Source organism: Chiloscyllium punctatum, chromosome 2 (assembly GCF_047496795.1).
Source record: "Chiloscyllium punctatum isolate Juve2018m chromosome 2, sChiPun1.3, whole genome shotgun sequence".
NCBI classification, from domain to species: Eukaryota; Metazoa; Chordata; class Chondrichthyes; order Orectolobiformes; family Hemiscylliidae; genus Chiloscyllium; species Chiloscyllium punctatum.
The window spans coordinates 7,841,908-7,862,574 of NC_092740.1; the positions used below are offsets into that span (position 1 = coordinate 7,841,908).

A 20,667-nucleotide genomic window follows, 5' to 3' on the forward strand; every position below is an offset into this window, starting at 1 on the left:
AACAAAACCGTGCAGTTCTGAACAAAGCTGATGATATAGTGGTTGATAATGTGGAGGTCTCAGGGTAAAGCACTATGGACTGGGTTTGAATCCCACTGCAGCAGCCAGTGGAACTCATTCTTTTTTCCCATTATGGTACGTAGACCTGCTGTGCTATTCCCAGGCACACGTATGTTGCTGGCTGGACAAGGTTTTGTTCCCCATCCCTTGCTGCCCTTGAACGGAGTGTCTCACTCAGCCATGTCAGAGGGCATTTAAGTGAGGAGAAAGTGAGGAATGCGGATGCTGGAGATCTGAGTCGAGAGTGTGGTTCTGGAAAAGCAAAGCATTATTCCTGATGAAGGACTTATACCCAAAACGTCAGTTCTCCTGCTCCTTGGATGCTGCCTGACCTGCTGTGCTTTTCCAGCACCACATTCTAGACAGAAAGCATTTAATTGCCAACGACGTTATTATGGGCCTGGAGTCATTTGTATGCCATGGGTTTTAATTTTCCAACATTAGGTAGCTTTTGAAAAGTTCTTAAGAGTCAATGTAACTCATCTATTTCAGAAAGGAAGGATACAGAAAATAGGATTCTACAGTACAATTCAGCTAATGTCCATCAAAGGGAAAATTCATGCACCTGTCATTAAAGACCTTGCATTAGACACTTAAAATATCTAAATGCAAAAAGGCAGAGTCAACATGTAAAAAGGAAACCATGTTTGACTAATTAATTTGAGTTCTTTGAGGAAGTAACGTGTAATGTGGATAAAGAGAACCCATGGATATACTGTACTTGGCTTTCCAGAAGGTGCTTGAGAAGGTGCCATGTGCTGGTGGCAAAGACATTGAGACATGGGAGACTGTGGCTACACATGCCCTGTGTATCGCCACATGAGCTGTTGGCACATGGAGGCAGGTGTGAGATTGATACAAGATGCTGCCGCACAGCAAGATCCACACCTTCCCTCCCTTGACTGAGAACTGATGACTAGTGAGGCAAGTTGTCTGGTTCTGTAACTGCGCTAATGGGCAAGGCAAAGGTGAGGCAGAGATGGCGTTAAAATGCAGGTCAGCATTAAGAGAACAAGCGAGTGGCCCTGAGATGCAGCCTGGCACATTCTGTGAGCCCCTGGGTGCCTGTCCCTGTGTACAAAGAGTCCCCACTGCAGCCTTTGAATGCTAGTTGCTGGTGTACCCTGCAATGCAGGTCTGTGCTTCCAGAGCATGCTGGATCACTGGAGCAATGCCAAGATGTTTGTAAGGCTTTGGCAGGTGGCAGATGCCAATGCCCTGGATGAAGGGTGTGTGCAGCTTCTACGGTAGGTTGTGATTTGGTCATAGTTACCATGGAAATTACTGAGGGCAAACAGTGAGGTGAATCTGCCAGGTCAAGATTAGAGTGGTTCTGGAAAAGCACAGCAGGCACCATCCGAGGATCAGGAAAATCAACGTTTTGGGGAAAAGCCCTTCATCAGGAAGCCCTGATGAGGGACTTTTGTCCGAAGCGCCAATTTACCTGTTCCTCGGATGCTGTCTGACCTGCTGTTCTTTTCCAGCACCACTCTAATCTTGACTTTAATCTCCAGCATCTGCAGTCCTCACTTTCGCTGAGTTGACTCTGCCAGGTACCTGCCCTGGTCTCTTTGTTGCTAAACCATAGGCAGCAGTGCTTGGGCCCCAGCTGTTCCAAATCTGTTTCAATGAGTTAAATGTGTGGATCAAGTCAGTTCCAGGTACTGGAGTCACTCCTGATGAAAGACTTTCATCTGAAACGTCAATTCCTGCTCCCCGAATGCTGCCTGACCTGCTTTGTTTTTCCAGCACCACACTGTCAACTCTAATCTCCAGCATCTGCTGGACAGTGAATCACTCTCACCTTATCTCTGCTGATTGTTTGCCCCTCTTCAATGGTTATGTTTGTGCCCGGGTGTTCTTGGTTTGGGAGCACATAGCGTTCATTAATGCTTTTGATGCCTTGAGAGAGAGGTGGGCATTGTGAGGGCTACACTGCTTTATTTGTGCTTATAATCTAAGAGTAAGGGATGAGCCATTCAGGACTGAGATTAGGAAGAATTTCTTCACTCAGAGAGTTGTGAACCAGTGGAATTCTCTCCCACAGAAGGCTGTTGGGGCCAGTTTGTTAGATATATTCAAGAGGGGGGCTGGATGTGGCCCTTACAGCTAAAGAGATCAAGGGGTATGGAGAGAAAGCAGAAGTAGGATACTGAGTTTGCATGATCAGCCATAATCATGTTGAATGATGGTGCAGGTTTGGAGGGTTGATGGGCCCACTCCTGCTCCTATTTTCATTACTTCTACATTTAATTCCAACTTCAACTCCAATTCCATGTGAAAGAAGTGCGGATCAATCCTAATATTTTGAATAACTTGTTAGGACTGCGAGGTCTGAGGATCCAAAGAGATTCAATGGAATTTAGACAGGCTGAGTGAATGCGTAAGAACATGGCAAATGGCAAATCATGGACAGTGTTTGTCCCCCTGCTTCAGGAAGGATTGCCCTGTCAGCAGATAAATTGATCAATTTAAATTGCTTCTTGAAGTGGTAGGACAGTCCTACTAGAAGAGATTGGAGAATCATGGTTTGTACAAGAGTTTAGAGGAATAAGTGTCAATTTCGTCGAAGCATTTTTTTACAGGACTCAGGATGTAAGGTAGTATTTTCCCTCGAGTGGGGTGGGGTCAGGTTCAATTGAGGCATTCATGAGGGCATTATCTAATTGTTTCTATTTAACAATAATGAAGAGGGCTGTGGAAAAAAGGCAGGTGAGTGGCACTAAATCATGAAGCTTATTGGAGTAACAGTGCAGATGATAGAATGGCCTCCTTCTGCACTGTCCTGGGGGTGGGGGTTCTAGACACAGGGGACAGAGACACAGAATAAAAGCAAGACCATTTAGTACTTAGAGGGTGGTGAATCTTTAGAATTCTCTGCCCCAGAGGGCTATGGAGACTCTTTCTTTGAATATGTACAATACAGACTGCTGCAATGATCATAAAGACAGAAACCCTCAGAACATTAAAGAAGCATTTAGATGTGCACTTGTGATGCCAAAACACACAAAGCTATGGGCCAAGTGCTAGAAAATGCAATTAGAATAGTTGGGTGCTTATTTTTGACTGGCACAGACTCGAGCTGAAGTTTGTTATGACTCGATAACAGAGGGCGATAGGTTTTGAGATCGTAATTTCACCAAAGGACATGGGGATAATGATGGAAAATGGCATTGAGCTGGATGATTGGTTGTGATCTAGAATGGCAGAGGAACTGAATGACTTTTTCCTACTTTATGTTCAGACCTATTAATTTTTCCAGAACTACTTCATAAAGTTTTAAGTCACAGTAGATCTTTGGTTCCTCATAAATTCTGGAATGCAGGTTTGCGTTTCCGACACAGGTGATCCATTCAATGTCTGCCATTTTCTACTCAGTGCTAAAATTCCACCTCTCTTTGTCTTTAATGGTCTCACATTTACTTTCATCAATCCTATACTGTTGGCAAATTATATAAACCTTTACAATCTGCTTTTATGGTCCTTGCATGTGTACTGACATATTATCTTTCCTCTCTCCTGACCAAGTTTTCTTGCATGAGTTTACCCCAGATTTGGCGAAAGTGAGGACTGTGGGTGCTGGACGGTCAGAGTTGAAATGTTTTGTGCTGGATAAACACAGCAGGTCAGGCAGCATCCGACGAGCAGGAAATTGACGTTTTGGGCATAAGCCTTTCATTAGGAATCAGTACCCTGCACTTGTCATATAAATGCGAGGTGCTGTATTTTGGAAAAGCAAATCAAAGCAGGACTTACACACTTAATGGTAAGATCCTGGGGAGTGTTGCTAAACAATGAGACCTTGGAGAGCAGGTTCATAGCTCCCTGAAAGTAAAGTCACAGGTCGATGGATAGCGAAGAAGGCATTTGGTATGCTTTCCTTTACTGGTCAGAGTATTGAGTATAGGAGCTGGGAGGTTATGTTGTGGCTGTACAGGACATTGGCCACTTTTGTAATATTATGTGCAATTCTGGTCTCCAAGGATGTTGTGAAACCTGAAAGGGTTCAGAAAAGATTTATAAGAATGTTGTCAGTGTTGGAGGATCTGAGCTATAGGAAAAGGCTGAACAGGCTGGGGCTGTTTTCTCTGGAGCGTTGGAGGCTGAGGGGTGACCTTATAGAGGTTTACAAAATCATGAGGGACATGGATAGGATAAATATACAAGGTCTTTTCCCTGGAATGGAGGAGTGCAGAACTAGAGGACATAGTTTAGGGAGAAAGTGGAAAGATATAAAAATGGATCTAGGTGTAACTTTTTCACGCAGAGGGTGATGCATGTATGGAATGAGCTGCCAGAGGAAGTTGGTACAATTGCGGCATTTAAAAAGCATCTGGATGGGTATATGAATAGGAAGGGTTCAGAGTGATATGAGCCAAGTGTTGGCAAATGGGACTAGATTAGGTTGGGATATCTGGTTTGTATGGACAAATTGGATCAAAGGGTCTATTTCTGTGTTGTACATCCCTACAACTCTTACAATATGAGCATTGGCAAAATTGCGAAATTAAGCAGGAATGGGTTGGTGACAGATGGTGACAGAAATCTCATATTAGTTTTTGGCATCTGCTATTCCTGTTTGACATCATGCAAAGACTATGATGCAGTCATCAGTATCTAGTATTTGTTTACAGGATTGGAATGTGTGTGGGAGGATCTGTCTTGCTGACATTTGGCAGAGCTCACTGACATTCTTAGAATTAAGTTTCAGCCTACGTTTTTCTCCCTGGATTTCAGCTGCTTTCTACACAATATAAGAAGCATCTCAGCACCATCAGACTCTCAGAGAAGAAGATTTCATTCACGCATCAGAGTTTCATTGATAGGCTCATTGCCTACCTGCAACACTCCCAGCACAGAGAGAGAGAGAGAGAGACACAGAGAGCGTGAATGGAACTGAAACTGGTCGTTTTGCTTCTCATTTCTATCACAGCTCTGCTACACACAGCAGCAGGTAGGTAACAGCTTCATTTTTTAACTCAATAATCCAGAAGGCACTAACAACCAGTTGGCTTACACAGCAACCCATCCTCTGTGAACAACATGTTCTTTCGTATTTTCTTTAAGTGCCCAGGAAATCGGGAAGTCTATAGTTCCCTGTTGCTTTCTTCATTGTAATACCTCAACCAATCAGAATTAACTTGACAGCCAATCAGCGTCCTCTTCTCCTGGAGTAGAAATTGTTACTCTCATTTGAAATTTGACATTCTTGCATTGGTCCTGATGTGTGCAAATTGAAACGTTTTCACCATATCTTCCCTTCTTAATTTTTGCAGGTTGTTTCTTTGTTTTATTCTTTTTTTAAAATTCCAAACACTACTCCAGATTTATGTTCAACCAGCAGTGCCCAGTCTGCTAGCTGGAGTTCAGTGTGTTATGTTCTTCTCCTCAAGACAGGAGGTTGTGGGTTCTAGTCCTGTTACTTACATTCAGAATCCAAGCTTGTGCTCCCAATGCAGTACTGAGGGGGTGTTGCTTTGTGAGAGGAGCAAGTGTTACTTTGCCTGATATTGAATGTATTGAGCTGAAAATGTGTTGTCGGAAAAGTGCAGCAGGTCAGGCAGCATCCAAGGAACAGGAAAATCGACGTTTCGGGCATCAGCCCTTCTTCAGGAAAGGAAGGGCTGAAGAAGGGCTGATGCCCGAAACGTCGATTCTCCTATTCCTTGGATGCTGCCTGACCTGCTGCACTTTTCCAGCAACACATTTTCGGCTCTGATCTCCAGCATCTGCAGTCCTCACTTTCTCCCCATTGAATGTATTGAGCACTGTGAAGGACAGAGGAGGTTGTTTGGCCCATTATTCCTCTTCTGGCTCTTTGTGAATAAAAGATTCAATTAGCCGTACTCTATTAGCCCTGAGAATATATTCCCTTATTTAAACAATCTCCTTTTGAAAGTTACTTTGGATTGGCTTCCATTTCCCTCTGCAGGGAGTAGGGTACAGTCCAAACCACAGCTTATCATGTAAAAAACTGTCCACCAATGTCATTAAATCAGCATTGTCTGGTTACCAGGCTCCTGCCTGTTGCATCCATTTCTCCTGACTTACTCCACTTAAACATTCCCCAGTAATGTTCTTCAACAACTCCATCCTGTTTAATTTCTCTGCTGTAAGGAGAACATGACCTTTTCAGTCTTCCCACATAAACTGAAATCTCTCATTGGTGGTATCTTTAGTTCACTTATAGAAGGTGAAGTCCAGGATTCATTGCCCATCCATAATAACCCTTGAACTGTATGGCTTGTAAAGGCCATTTCAGAGGGCAGTTAAGAGTCAACCACATTACTATGGGTCTGCACTTGGAGGCAGATTTCCTTCTCTGAAGGTCATTGGTGAACCAGATGGCCATTTTTTCCCCCTGTTCTTAATGCAGTCAATTCCCTCTGCTCCCTGTCTAGCAGCTTTCTGAAGTGTGCTGTTCAGAATTGAATAGCTGTAGCTGAAATCCAACTGGTGTTGAATGAAGGTTTTCTGTAACTTGCTGTGTGAAGTCTAACCCTTATCTTTCTCCCTCCAGCAATGCCATCCAACCAGGTAGTTAACTGCTGCACACGAGTATCGAACAAAGTCAACACGAAGATGTTGAAAAGGGTGAAGAGTTTCCAAATGCAACATGATAGGTTCTGTGCCATCAAAGCAGTGCTGTAAGTGTTTCCCTCAGAACATCGCAAAGAGTGTGTTATGGGACAAATGTTACTGTCCGTGCAAGGGAACAGGGCAGCAACTTCTGGGTGGTCAAGAGAAAGGATTTGATGGAGGGTTAAAGGCTACAGTGGAGAGGTGGATAGGCAGGCTTGAAAGATTTGAGCACAAGGTGAATATTTCAAGTTTGATGGACCAAGTGCCGATGTATAGGACACACAATCACACACATACAGTCTAACACACACAGATACATACACTTACAGAGTCACACTCACACACATGCACATAGAGACACATGCTCACACAGACACACAATTATACTCAGATACACACTCCTACTAAGACCCATGCTCATACTCACATAGTCACATGCTGTTACACACACACTCACTAATGCGCGTGTACACACACTCAGAAATATTCTCTTATATGCTCTCTTATTCACACAAGCCCGTGTAAAATCCCATAGATAAACACACATTTTCTCTCACTTAGTGTTTCCCACTCTTGCTCACTTCATCACATGCACTGTCTCTCAAACACTCTCTCAACCTCATTTTCTCACTCACATGCTCTCATACACACACACTCACAATCACACACTTACACTGCATGCAAGTTGACAGTTTGAGGGACATGTATGAACAGCTGTTGAAAGGGATATCTGCCTCAGGTTGGCTTAAGATTAGAAAACCACAGCAGTGAAAGGGCACCTCACTTGGCAAAGTTTAATGGTGTCAGACTTCTCATTAATGCTGTAATTGACTAGTAAGGACATTGTACAATAGCAATATGTGGAATATCAAAATAATTGTGATCTCATTCATTGGGATAGATTAGAGCGACTGAATTATCTCTTATTTTGGGGTATTAATTGGGTTGAATTGTTTCCACAGGCTCCAAATAGCTCATCATACAGTTTGTATTGATCCCAACAATGCACATTTGCAGAGATGGATGAAGAAGCATCAGAATAAGAAGCAGAACAATATTTAAGGAGTTGCGAAGTTGGACAGTGTTAGACAAAGAGGATTGATTTGAAAATAAAGAACACAGGCCACCGTCAGTGATGGGGCCTAGAGATCTCTGAGATACCCTCATACCACACCCCCACAGATAAATACCTGGAACAACCATCGCCTTCTGTGTCCCCATTCCACTGATGTCAACTTTCTGTTCCTCTGGGTCCCAATCACTATGTCTGTCAAGTCATTGGAATGGTGAATCTAACTTCAGCTGCACTGTTTCTTCAGCCCCTTGGTCACTGGGTGCTCTCCGCACCCAACTCAATGAGGCCTCATCGACACTGATTGGACGACAGCCACAGAGAGTGCAACAATATCTGTCAAAAAAGCCACTGGAGTGGAAAACGAGCAAACTGAGTCCACATCTCCCATCCACTAAACTTCTCACCATCCCTGTATCATTTACCAGCTGTTAAGGGAATAGATTGCAAACTCGTGTCATGTGATTTGTTTGTGTGTTCTGTTGCATATCACGGCAGTGCCTTAAAAAAATTGAGATGCAAAAGCTGTGAAGGATTTTAGATTGCAAACAGAAATCCAAGCCAACTGGGATCTGATCCAGTCTGATCCTAGTTGGTCAAACCAGGTCTTATGCAAGCTGTCTGATGACAGAAAAATGAATCACCTGAATTGGCCATACCAGTGATCATGTGTGTGTCTCGACTGCTGATTAATAGAAATGGAACAGTATAATCCTGGACAGTTTAATGTCAATGGGGAATAAGCTATCATTGTCCTGTTTGATCATGAATAAAATGGTGCTGGCATAATAAAATGCTATTTTTTTGAAGAAATACATCTCTTCTCAGTATTTTTCTTAGGAAGTGATCATTACCTCAACATCGAGTCTGTGAAAAGGACCCCATTAATGTGTCCAAAAGCAACACATACACCTGAAACATACAACAAACTGCATTGCTGTGACACTTCTAAGAAACACAAGATTCTGTATAGAAACACTAGCAACAGAGCTTGACATCAAAACATTTAGGAAGGTATTCGGTGAGCAATGAATGGGTCAATGAGGTAGGCTTTACGCAATAGCTTTGCTCATAGCTAGAGAAGGAGCTATTCACACCTCTCCATCTAGTCCTGCTGTTCAGAAAGAATGCGATCTAACTACACTTGCCTCAGCTCCATTTGGCTTCAAATCTTTGGTTAGCAGATGTCTAATGACCACAAATTTAAATGATAAGTTTCGCCCTTTTCGGTGGTACACAGCTGTACATTTCTCCCACCCTTTTATATGGAACATAGAACATAAAACAGTACAGCACAGTACAGGCCTTTCGGCCCTCAATGTTGTGCCGGCCTGTTATCCAAGCTGAAAAGCTATCTGCTAATTTTCCTCCTCAATAGTCCAACTCTTAAGGTGATTTCCCTTGGTCCTGGACTCCCTGCTCCAACAGAAATAGTTTCGGTCGATTTTCTTGTTATTCATTCACGAGATGTGGGCATTGTTGGCCGGGTGAGCATTTATTGTCCATTCCAACATGCCCAGAGGCTGGTTCATAGTTAGTCACATTGCTGTGGATCTGGAGTTACATGTAGGTTTGACTAGGAAAGATAACACGTTTCGTTCCCAAAAGAGTATTCATGAATCTGACAGGTTTTTATTTCAATCAACGATAATCATCACTGGTTACCATGGAACTAGGCTTTCATTTCAGATATCCAGATTTCATTCCAGATTTTTCCTGAATTTCAATTACTCCATCTGCTTTAGTTGGATTTGGACCCATGTTCCTGATACAACACAATCCCTCCATACAACTCAACATCCCTGCATACAGCTCAAAATTCCTTATATAGCTCTATACCCCTCAACCTCCCCAATATAGATCAAGAGGCTTCAATAGAGCTCAATGCACCCTGATTCAGCTCAAAATCCATCAATACAGCTCAATACCCACAGTGTAATTCAATACCTATTGATACAGCTCAATACCACTCTAGAATAACTCAAAATTCCCTGATATGGCTGATTACTCCTTGATACAGTGCAATTTCCCTTGATACAGCTCAATAGCCTGAATATAGCTTAATGCACTCTGATACAACACAAAACCCTCTGATATGGCTCCCTGTTATTGACTGCATCTCTCTACTGATGTAATTCCAGTTCCCTCACACTGTCACTCAGCAACCCTTCTCCCCCAGCACCCTGTGGTTCTGATAGCATCTTTGCTGATTAAGGTTTGATGAAACAGATGCATCATTCAGCTTACCATGTAATAGTCTCAAACTTGTTTCACTATTGTGAGTTATGATGGATGCTGTGGGTTCTAGAGTTGATTGTCTACTCAGCATGAACAATAGCTTGAACAAAGTGCCTCTGTCAAGAAGTTCTTACCCAATCCTAAGTTGGCAGTTGAGTGGATTCATAAACATTGTGTTCAAGACAAGCGGCCTTCATCCTGAAACCATTTGACCTTTTCAAAATATTCCAAATTGCAAAGACAACAGATCAAATCTCCTGTCCATTTACAGTTATGTTCTTAGTTTTGCAACTATTTGGCCTTATTCTGCTAAGTGAGAGGGTGGAGGTGGAGTTTGCTTTTCAGACTGGGGGCTTGTGACCAGTGGTGTGCCGCAAGGATCAATGCTTGTCATTTATGTATATAATTTGGATGTGAATATAGGAAGTACGGTTAGTGAGTTTGCAGATAACACCAAATTGGTTGTGTAATGGACAGTGAAGAAGGCTATTTCAGATTACAATGAGACCTTGATTAGATGGGTTAATGGACCAAGGAGTGGCAGGTAGAGTTTCAGATAAGTGTGAGGTAATGCATTTTGGAAAGGCAAATCAAGGTATGAGTTATGCACTTTATGGTAGGGTCTTAGGAGTCTTGTGAAACAAAGAGACTTTGGAGTGCAGTTTCATAGAATCTTGAAGATGGAATTCCAGGTAAGATGGGGAAGTGAAGAAGGCATTTGGTATGTTTGCCTTTATTGGTCAGCGCGTTGCATATAGGGGTTAGGAGCCATGTTGCATCTGTACAGGACATTGGAATAGTAAAGGTATTGTTAAACTCAAAAGGGAGCTGAAAATATTTACAAAAATATGCATTAAAGAGAAGTCTAGAAAAAACATTTAATGGAGATGGTTCTGATTTAGAATTAGATGAGACAACATGAAAGTTTATTTAAATTGTTCACAGATTAAGGCGTAATGGCCTAGACCATTACAGTATGATTAGGTTGATTAAAAACACCAAATAGATGAGCCTGAAGGATTTGTATCAAATACATGAATCATTTGGAATGAGATAGGTGAAGTGATGGTGCAAATTGAAGTAAATTAATATGATTTTGTTACATGGAGATCAGAACTGGGAACTTAACATTCAGAGATATTTCTTCTTTTAGGAAGACCGCACCTTTTTGTGAAGTAACACTGTTATTAAGAGATGAAATGAGGACAATTGAGAGACAATCCAGGTCTAGTTGTTGAACAATGCATTTTGGAGATAAATAACAGCAGGGAAAAGACTAAACTGGTGGTAGTAGTATGTAGAGCCCTCCCCACTCTTTCCAAACAGAATAGTCATCATTACCTTGCTGGACCAAGGGGCTGCTCTCATTAGAGCAATAACTTGAGCTTATCATGAAGGTTAAACTACAACTGGTGTGGGAATTGAACCCTTGCTGTTGGCCACATTTTGTATTGTAAACCAGCTGTCTAGCCAAATATTGCTAACTTTTTTGAAGAAGTCTGAACCAGAATGGGTTGAAGTCATTCAACAAGGTACCATAGGTTTTATCTTATGGTAACGGCACGGTGGCACAGTGGTTAGCACTGTTGCCTCACAGCGCCAGAGACCCGGGTTCAATTCTCGCCTCAGGCGAGTGACTGTGTGGAGTTTGCACATTCTCCCCGTGTCTGCGTGGGTTTCCTCCGGGTGCTCCGGTTTCCTCCCACAGTCCAAAGATGTGCAGGTCAGGTGAATTGGCCATGCTAAATTGCCCGTACTGTTAGGTAAGGAGTAGATGTAGGGGTATGGGTGGGTTGCGCTTCGGCGGGGCGGTGTGGACTTGTTGGGCCGAAGGGCCTGTTTCCACACTGTAAGTAATCTAATCTAACCTTATGTTGGAGAGAGTATATTGGCATGGATTGAGAATTGGCTATTGGTAGGTAGCAGCACATGGGATTAATGGGTTCTTTTTCAGGTCGGTAACCTCTTCCACAGGGATCAGTGCTGGGACCACAACTGTTTACAATATATGGTAATGACTTGGAGGAAGGAAGCAAATGTACTGTAACCAAATTTGCCAATGAAGCAAAAATATGTTGAGAGGGATACAAACACTTTATGGGGAGAGGTTAAGTCAGCGGGAAAATAAGTTGGTGAGAGGAGTATAATGTGGGAAAATGTATAGTTCATTTTGGAAGGGAGAATAAAAGACAAGTTAGATGGAGAAAACTGAGTCTGGGTGGGTTACTCTTCGGAGGTTTGGTGTGGACTGGTTGGGCCGAAGGGCCTGTTTCCACACTCTAGGGAATCTAATCTAATCTAATATTGTCATGATTAACCTTTAGGAAGAGCCTGAATATGCTGGAGATATTTTCATTGGAGTATCGGAGATTGATGGGTGACCTTATAGAGGTTTATAAAATCATGAGGGACATAGGTAGGGGCATGGATAGCCAAGGTCTTTTTCCCCATGGTAGGGGAATCCAAAAGTAGAGGGCATAGGTTTAGGGTGAGAGGTAAAGATTTAAAAGAGACCCATGGGGCAACCTTTTTACACAGATGGTAGTGCACAGAATGAGCTGCCAGAGGAAGTGGTGGAAGCTGGTACAATTTCAACATTTAAAAGACATATGGATGGGTACATGAATAGGAAGGGTTTAGAGGGATATGTGCCAAATGCAACTAGATTAATTCAGGATATCTAGTCATCATGGGCAACTTGGGCTGAAGGGTCTGTTTTCATGTTATTTATCGCTATGACTCAAATGATTTTGAAATTCACCTGACATTTATGGTTGAGTTTAAGTTTATTGACGCTATCTTATATTGTGAGTCAGTCTCATTCATTTCTGGCAATGCCGTCAACGTAACCTTCTGGCAATAGACAGACCTTGATGTCTCCACATCAATAAACTTGTTGCTGCCTGTACAGGTAAGATGTGTTTTGCATGAAGGAATGAGAAGCCTTAACATGCTGTCTACTTCCAGTGTCGCGGATCAAACTTCATCCAGCAGTCTGCTCACTGCAATAGTTGCACATTCCTGAAACACTTTGATTAGTTTCCAGACTATAACTCCTGGGTATCTATTATTCGGCCCCTGAACTCCTCAATTACATTCCGGTCTGTAACCCACCTCCAGCTGTTATTCTATAGAAACCACCCCACAAAAAATATCCTTTGATTTGGATTCCAGTTTGTAACTCACTCCCATGTATCTGTTATTCCATATGTAAACCACTCTGAACCCCTTGATTAGATACCAGCCTGTAACTCAGTCCTGAGTATTTGTTATATAAACCATTACGAACCCTTGATTAGATTGGAGTCTGGAACTCATTTCCAGGTATTTGTTATTCTACATATAAACCACAACAAATGCCTTGATTAGATTTGAGATTGCAAATTGTTCCCAGTAATCTGTTATTCTATATATATAAATCCCTGAACCCCATGATCAGATCTCTGAGTATGTGTAATTCTATATATAAATGACCCAAAACACACAATTGGATTCCACTCTGTAAATGGAGAAAGTGAGGACTGCAGATGCTGGAGATCAGAGCTGAAAATGTGTTGCTGCAAAAGCACAGCACGTCAGGCAGCATCCAAGGAGCAGGAGAATCGACGTTTCGGGCATAAGCCCTTCTTCAGGAATGAGGAAAGTGTGTCCAGCAGGCTAAGATAAAAGGTAGGGAGGAGGGACTTGGGGGAGGGGCGTTGGGAATGTGATAGGTGGAAGGAGGTCAAGGTGAGGGTGATACGCCGGAGTGGGGGTGGGGGCAGAGAGGTCAGGAAGAAGATTGCACGTTAGGAAGGTGGTGCTGAGTTCGAGGGATTTGAATGAGACAAGGTGGGGGGAGGGGAAATGAGGAAACTGGAGAAATCTGAGTTCATCCCTTGTGGTTGGAGGGTTCCTAGGAGGAAGATGAGGCGCTCTTTCTCCAACCGTCGTGTTACCATGGTCTGGCGATGGAGGAGCCCAAGGACCTGCATGTCCTTGGCGGAGTGGGAGGGGGAGTTGAAGTGTTCAGCCACGGGGTGGTTGGGTTGGGTGGTGCGGGTGTCCCAGAGGTGTTCTCTGAAACGTTCCGCAAGTAGGCGGCCTGTCTCCCCAATATAGAGGAGGCCACATCGGGTGCAGCAGATGCAATAAATGATGTGTGTGGAGGTGCAGGTGAATTTGTGGTGGATATGGAAGGATCCTTTGGGGCCTTGGAGGGAAGTAAGCGGGGAGGTGTGGGCGCAAGTTTTGCATTTCTTGCAGTTGCAGGGGAAGGTGCCGGGAGTGGAGGTTGGGTTGGTGGGGGGTGTGGACCTGACGAGGGAGTCACGGAGGGAGTGGTCTTTTCGGAACACTGATAGGGGAGGGGAGGGAAATATATCCCTGGTGGTGGAAATGGCGACGGATAATACGCTGTATATGGAGGTTGGCGGGGTGGTAGGTGAGGATCAGTGGGGTTCTGTCCTGGTGGCGATTGGAGGTGCGGGGCTCAAGGGCGGAGGAGCGGGAAGTGGAGGAGATGCGGTGGAGGGCATCGTCGATTACATCTGGGGGGAAAATTGTGGTCTTTGAAGAAGGAGGCCATCTGGGTTGTACGGTATTGGAACTGGTCCTCCTGGGAGCAGATGCGGCAGAGACGAAGGAATTGGGAAAAGGGGATGGTGTTTTTTACAGGGGGCAGGGTGGGAGGAGGTTTAGTAGAGGTAGTAAATAGAAAATGTACACCCCCATCCCACATCACGAAGGACTCAAAGCTCTCCGCTTCTTCCTTTCCCGCCGTACCAACCAGTACCCTTCCACTGACACCCTCCTTCGGCTGACTGAACTGGTCCTCACCCTGAACTACTTCTCCTTCCAATCCTCCCACTTCCTCCAAACCAAAGGAGTAGCCATGGGCATCCGCATGGGCCCCAGCTATGCCTGCCTCTTCGTTGGATATGTGGAACAGTCCATCTTCCACAGCTACACTGGCACCACCCCCCACCTTTTCCTCCGCTACATCGATGACTGTATCGGCGCTGCCTCGTGCTCCCATGAGGAGTTTGAACAGTTCATCCACTTTATCAACACCTTCCACCCTGACCTCCAATTCACCTGGACCATGTCAGACTCCTCCCTCTCCTTCCTAGACCTTTCCATTTCTATCTCGGGCGACCGAATCAACACGGACATTTACTATAAACCGACCAACTCCCACAGCTACCTAGACTACACCTCCTCCCACCCTGCCCCAGTAAAAACACCATCCCATATTCCCAATTCCTTCATCTCCGCCGCATCTGCTCCCAGGAGGACCAGTTCCAATACCGTACAGCCCAGATGGCCTCCTTCTTCAAAGACCGCAATTTTCCCCCCAGGCGTGATCGACGATGCCCTCCACCACATCTCCTCCACTTCCTGCTCCTCCGCCCTTGAGCCCCGCCCCTCCAATCGCCACCAGGACAGAATCCCATTGGTCCTCACCTACCACCCCACCAACCTCCATATACATCGTATCATCCGTCGCCATTTCCGCCACCTCCAAACGGACCCCACCACCAGGGATATAATTCCCTCCCCTCCCTATCAGTGTTCCGAAAAGATCACTCCCTCCATGACTCCCTCGTCAGGTCCACACCCCCCACCAACCCAACCTCCACTCCCGGCACCTTCCCCTGCAACTGCAAGAAATGCAAAACTTGCGCCACACCTCCCCGCTTACTTCCCTCCAAGGCCCCAAGGGATCCTTCCATATCCACCACAAATTCACCTGCACCTCCACACACATCATTTATTGCATCTGCTGCACCTGATGTGGCCTCCTCTATATTGGGGAGACAGGCTGCCTACTTGCGGAACGTTTCAGAGAACACCTCTAGGACACCCGCACCAACCAACCCAACCACCCCGTGGCTCAACACTTCAACTCCCCCTCCCACTCCACCAAAGACATGCAGGTCCTTGGACTCCTCCATCGCCAGACCATAGCAACGCGACGGTTGGAAGAAGAGCGCCTCATCTTCTGCCTAGGAACCCTCCAACCACAAGGGATGAACTCAGATTTCTCCAGTTTCCTCATTTCCCCTCCCCCCATCTTGTCTCAGTCAAATCCCTCAAAATCAGCACCGCCTTCCTAACCTGCAATCTTCCTCCTGACCTCTCCGCCCCCACCCCCACTCCAGCGTATCACCCTCACCTTCACCTCCTTCCACTTATCGCATTTCAAACGCCCCTCCCCTAAGTCCCTCCTCCCTACCTTTTATCTTAGCCTTCTGGACACGCTTTCCTCATTCCTGAAGAAGGGCTCATGCCCGAAACATCGATTCTCCTGCTCCTTGGATGCGGTCTGACCTGCTGCGCTTTTCCAGCAACACATTTTCAGCTTCCACTCTGTAAATCCCAGGTATCAATTATTTGCCCCCAAATCCTTGATTAGATTTGTGTCTATAACTCACCCCTGGGTATCTGAGTTACTCTAGTTATAGAGTACCCTGTTGGTCTGCAGTTATATGCAGGCCAGACCAGGAAAGATAGCAGATTTCATTCCCGAAAAGTCAGTAATGAATCAGATGGGCTTTTACTTCAATCAGTGATAATCCTCACTGGTTACATACTTACCATTAAACTAACTTTTAATTCCAGACTTTTCCTGGCTTTCAATTGCTCAATCTGCTTTAATTGGATTTGGATCCATGTTCCCGATACAACACAACCCCTGAATACAACTCAGTAACTTCCATTCTAATGCAATAGCCCCTGATACAGTTCATTACCTCTGATACAATGTAATAGCCCCTAATATAACTCATTACCCCTGATCCAAGTTAATGTCCCTGATATAGCTCTATACCTCTTGATATTGCTCAAAACCCCCAATATAGATTAATAACCTTCAATACAACTCAGTAGCCCTCGATACAAATTGAGAGAGGGTTACAAACAGTTCACCGAGAGATATCTATAGGATAAGTTGTCAAAAAGTTGGCAAATGGAGTATAATATAATAAAGTGGGATGTTATTAATTTTGGAAGTGACAACAAAAGATCAAAATATTATTAACATGCAGAAAAGTTGAATTTAACTATTTATTATCACTTATATCTAACAAATAAATAGTGAAGAGTGTGACATGATGTCATGCTCTGGTGCCACTTTGAGTTACAGAAGATATTAAGCTACAAGTAAAATACAACTAAAAACAGAGTTCTTCCTCCCTTCTCATGCTCCACTCAACAACAGAGAGGTTGTGAGGGTGGTCTCCACAAAAACCTCCATGCCCACCAATGCCCCCACACCACAGTCCATTCCAGGAGTCTCTCTCTCTCTGGGGTCACCATCACCATCTCTGCTATGCCACCAGGAGAACCACACCAGGCCTACCACACTGCTGCCGATGCCACCACTGCTCCTGCCGATCTGCCAAGAGTACTGATTTGGGCCTATCGCATTGCCACAGCTAAAGACCAATGTCCTAATTCTGATGCCAACCACCTTCTCCATCAACCGCAGGGGCTGAAATCTTGAAGGCAATGGTCACCACCAGCGTCTCCAGTCCTGCGCTGGTGGGCCCACCAACATGGACGTTGCCATGCTCCAGCACCATCACTTGCTACTGGGCTCACGTTTGCTCTCTGAAGGCTCACTCTGCCTGAGGAAACCACTCTTGATGCTGCCGCCACCCATGCTTGGTAGACTGGGCTCACTCTCGTCCTGTTTAAAGAGGGAACAAAAGAAAAAAGAAAGAGTGCAGACAAAAAGAGAAGTAAAAAAAACAATTAAAACTGACAGAAGCAGACAAGCCCCAGGCCCCTACTCCACTGCCATCTTGAAGAACTACAGAAAGCTGAAACATAAAGGGATTTGGGGGTGTACTTGTGCATGAAACACAGAAAGTGAGTACTTTGGGGCAGCAGATAACCAGGAAGGCTAATGGAATATTGGCCTTTATTTCAAGGGGTTTAGACTATGAGAGTACAGAAGTCTTACTGCAACTGTACAAGGTATGGGGGTGGGGTACAGTGAGCAGTTTTGGTTCCTCTAATTAAGGGAAGATATAATTTCCTTGGAGGCAGTTCAGAGAATGTTTACTAGGATGATCCCCCCCGGTATGGAGGGAATATACTGCTCACTCAAGTTTAGAAGAATGAGAGGTGGTGTCATTGTTACATATTGGATTCTTAAGGGGCTTGACAGAAGGTAAATGCTGAGAGGATGCTCCCCCTTTGGGGAATGTGACAGAGTATCAGAACAAAGGAGTACCAACTCAAGACTGAAATAAAGCAGAATTTCTTCTGAGGATTGAACATTTTTGGAACTCCTTGCTACAGAGAGTGGGGGGTGGGGAGAGCTCTTGAATATACTTTAGGCTGAGAGAAGTTCTTGAGCAGTAGCGGAGTCAAGGGTTATAGGGAAACTGCACCAAAGTGGGCGAAGGAGTGGTGGATTAGCCTCCTCTAGTGAATGGGAGAGCTGAGTCAAAGGGCTGAACAGCCCTCTCCCATTCCTATTTCTTACATTCTTATAATTTTATGGTCTTAACTCCCACTTTGGAGACCCGAGTACAAAGGTAGATCTGTAATTCCTATTGCAGTCAGAGGGAATGCTGCGCTATTGGAGGATGCTAAGACAATAAAGCAACACCTTGTCATTGCACAACCTGGAGAGTAGGAGAGATGGTCTAGCTAATACTGATCTCTCAACTGACATCACAATAACAGGTCATTTGAACATTCCTGTTTTGGGAGCTGGCTGTGCTCAGATTAGTTATCATCTCTTTCAGTGACTACATCTCAAATGGATTAGAATAGATTCCCTACATTGCGGAAACAGGCCCTTTGACCCAACCAGTCCACACCAACCCTCTGAAGAGTAACCCACCCTGACCCATGCCCCTCTGACTAATGCACCTAGCATTGTGGGCAACTTAGCATGGTCAATTCACCTAACCTGCACATCTTTGGACTGTGGGAGGAAACCGGAGCACCTGGAGGAAATCCAGGCAGAATGTGCAAACTCTACACAGACAGTTGCCCAAGGCTGGAATCGAACCCTGGTGCTGTGGGGCAACAGTGCTAACCACTAAGCCACTGTGCTGCTCCACATGTTGACTGTAAAATGCACATGACATCGTGAAAGGTGCTGTATCAATGGACGTCTTTCGTCCTTGCGTTTGACATTGGGGCTACTCCCCACCATTCATAGCCTTCCCTTTCTATTCAGCAGAATCACCAGTGAAGAGACTGGAAACATGAGGTAACTCTACAACAGGGATAGATTACTCGATAAAAAGCTGGCAAAGGCCCAATTGTTCAAATAGTCTACTTTTGTGCCTTATTAACTTTGTGACCCAAGTGAAATGAAGAGGTTTCAATCTGAGCTGAGCTTGCATCCGCTTGAAAACATAGCTTTGTGTCAAAGTCAGGCTGAAGCTTTGGGTTGTTATAAATTCATACCAAGTACGAAGATCCCAGAAAATGTGGCAGCTATCATTCAGTGAGCTGTCCTTAAAAAGCTCAACTGAAAATAAACTGGATGTATAGATGGTTTTCCTGGTTATGGCCATAGAGTCGTGAAGTCAGACAGTATGGAAACATACCCTTCGGTCCAACCAGTCCATGCTGACCATTTTCCCAAACTAAACTAGTCCCACCTGCCTGTTCTTGGCCCATTTCCCTTGAAAACGTTCCTCTTCATGAACATATCCAAATCACTTTTAAATGAAACTGTATCTGCAGTTCATTCCACATATGAACCACTCTCTATGTGCCCCCATGTCCTCTTTTAAATCTTTCTCCTCTCACCTCAAAAATATGTCCCCTAGTTTTGAACTCCACCACCCTAGGGAAAAGACCCTTATCATTCACCTTATCTATGCTTCTCATGATTTTATAAACCACAATGAAGTCACCCATCAATCTCCTATACTCCAGTGAAAAAAGTCCCAGCTTTTCCAGTCTGTATTTATGTCTCAGACTCTCTATTCCTGGCAACATCTTCGTAAATCGTCTCTGAACTCTGGCCAGTTTAATAATGTGCTTCTTATAACAGGGTGACCAGAACTGGAGACAATATTCTAGAACAGGTCTCAATAATGTCCTGTACAACCTCAACCTGATGTCCCAACTCTTATACTCAAAGGTCTGAGCAATGAAGGTAACCATGCTAAACACCTTCTTAACAACTGTATCTGCCTATGATGCAAGTTTCAAAGAGTTATATACTTGAATCCCTTAGTCTCTCTGTTCTACAACTATACCCAGGGCTCTACCATTAATTGTATAAGTCCTTTCCTTGTTTGTTTTACCAAAACGCAATAGCTCACATGGTGCGTTAACTTGTAAACATTCTCTGCATTGACAGCAGCTGCCAGCTCTCTTGCCCTCTCCTCTGATCTTTCAATCCTTGCTCGTTTTTCTCTTCCCTTTAAACTTGGCATAATTGGTAAACTTCTATAAAAATCACCTTGTGCTGACAGTAAGTCACTTGGGCAACAAACAAAGAAACTTCCATTTCAATTGATGGGCCAAATGGCCAATTCTGCCCCTACAACTTGTGGTCTTGTGTAGCAGCTTTAGCAAATACTGCAAGGGCTCACGACGTGAATGGGAGGAGGTCACTGAGTCCTTTAAATCCATTCTACTGCCTTTCAACTAGGTGTTGACCACTCAGTACCTTAAATCAGTCAAAGCTCCGTAACACTTGCCTTGTCCAAGAGAAATCTATTATTTTAGACTAATTTACACATCGAGGGAGA

The 20,667-nt window shown here is 44.3% G+C and overlaps 1 protein-coding gene across 1 annotated transcript; it reads left to right on the forward strand.

Moving 5' to 3' along the window:
* The first annotated feature begins 4,794 nt into the window (after nt 1-4,794).
* LOC140492607 (C-C motif chemokine 28-like) lies at nt 4,795-8,493 on the forward strand. The gene is made up of 3 exons (XM_072591620.1): nt 4,795-5,014; nt 6,581-6,707; nt 7,605-8,493. Exons 1-3 carry the CDS (start codon nt 4,951-4,953, stop codon nt 7,702-7,704), a joined length of 291 nt encoding a protein of 96 aa, XP_072447721.1. The 5' UTR covers nt 4,795-4,950; the 3' UTR covers nt 7,705-8,493.
* Nucleotides 8,494-20,667: the final 12,174 nt, after the last annotated feature.

Excerpts from the sequence above, each read along its gene's own strand:
- LOC140492607 (XM_072591620.1), top strand. The coding sequence starts at position 4,951 with ATGGAACTGAAACTGGTCGTTTTGCTTCTCATTTCTATCACAGCTCTG. Across the intron at positions 5,015-6,580 it reads TCTGCTACACACAGCAGCAG|CAATGCCATCCAACCAGGTA; the intron begins GTAGGTAACAGC and ends TTCTCCCTCCAG. Across the intron at positions 6,708-7,604 it reads TGTGCCATCAAAGCAGTGCT|GCTCCAAATAGCTCATCATA; the intron begins GTAAGTGTTTCC and ends TTGTTTCCACAG.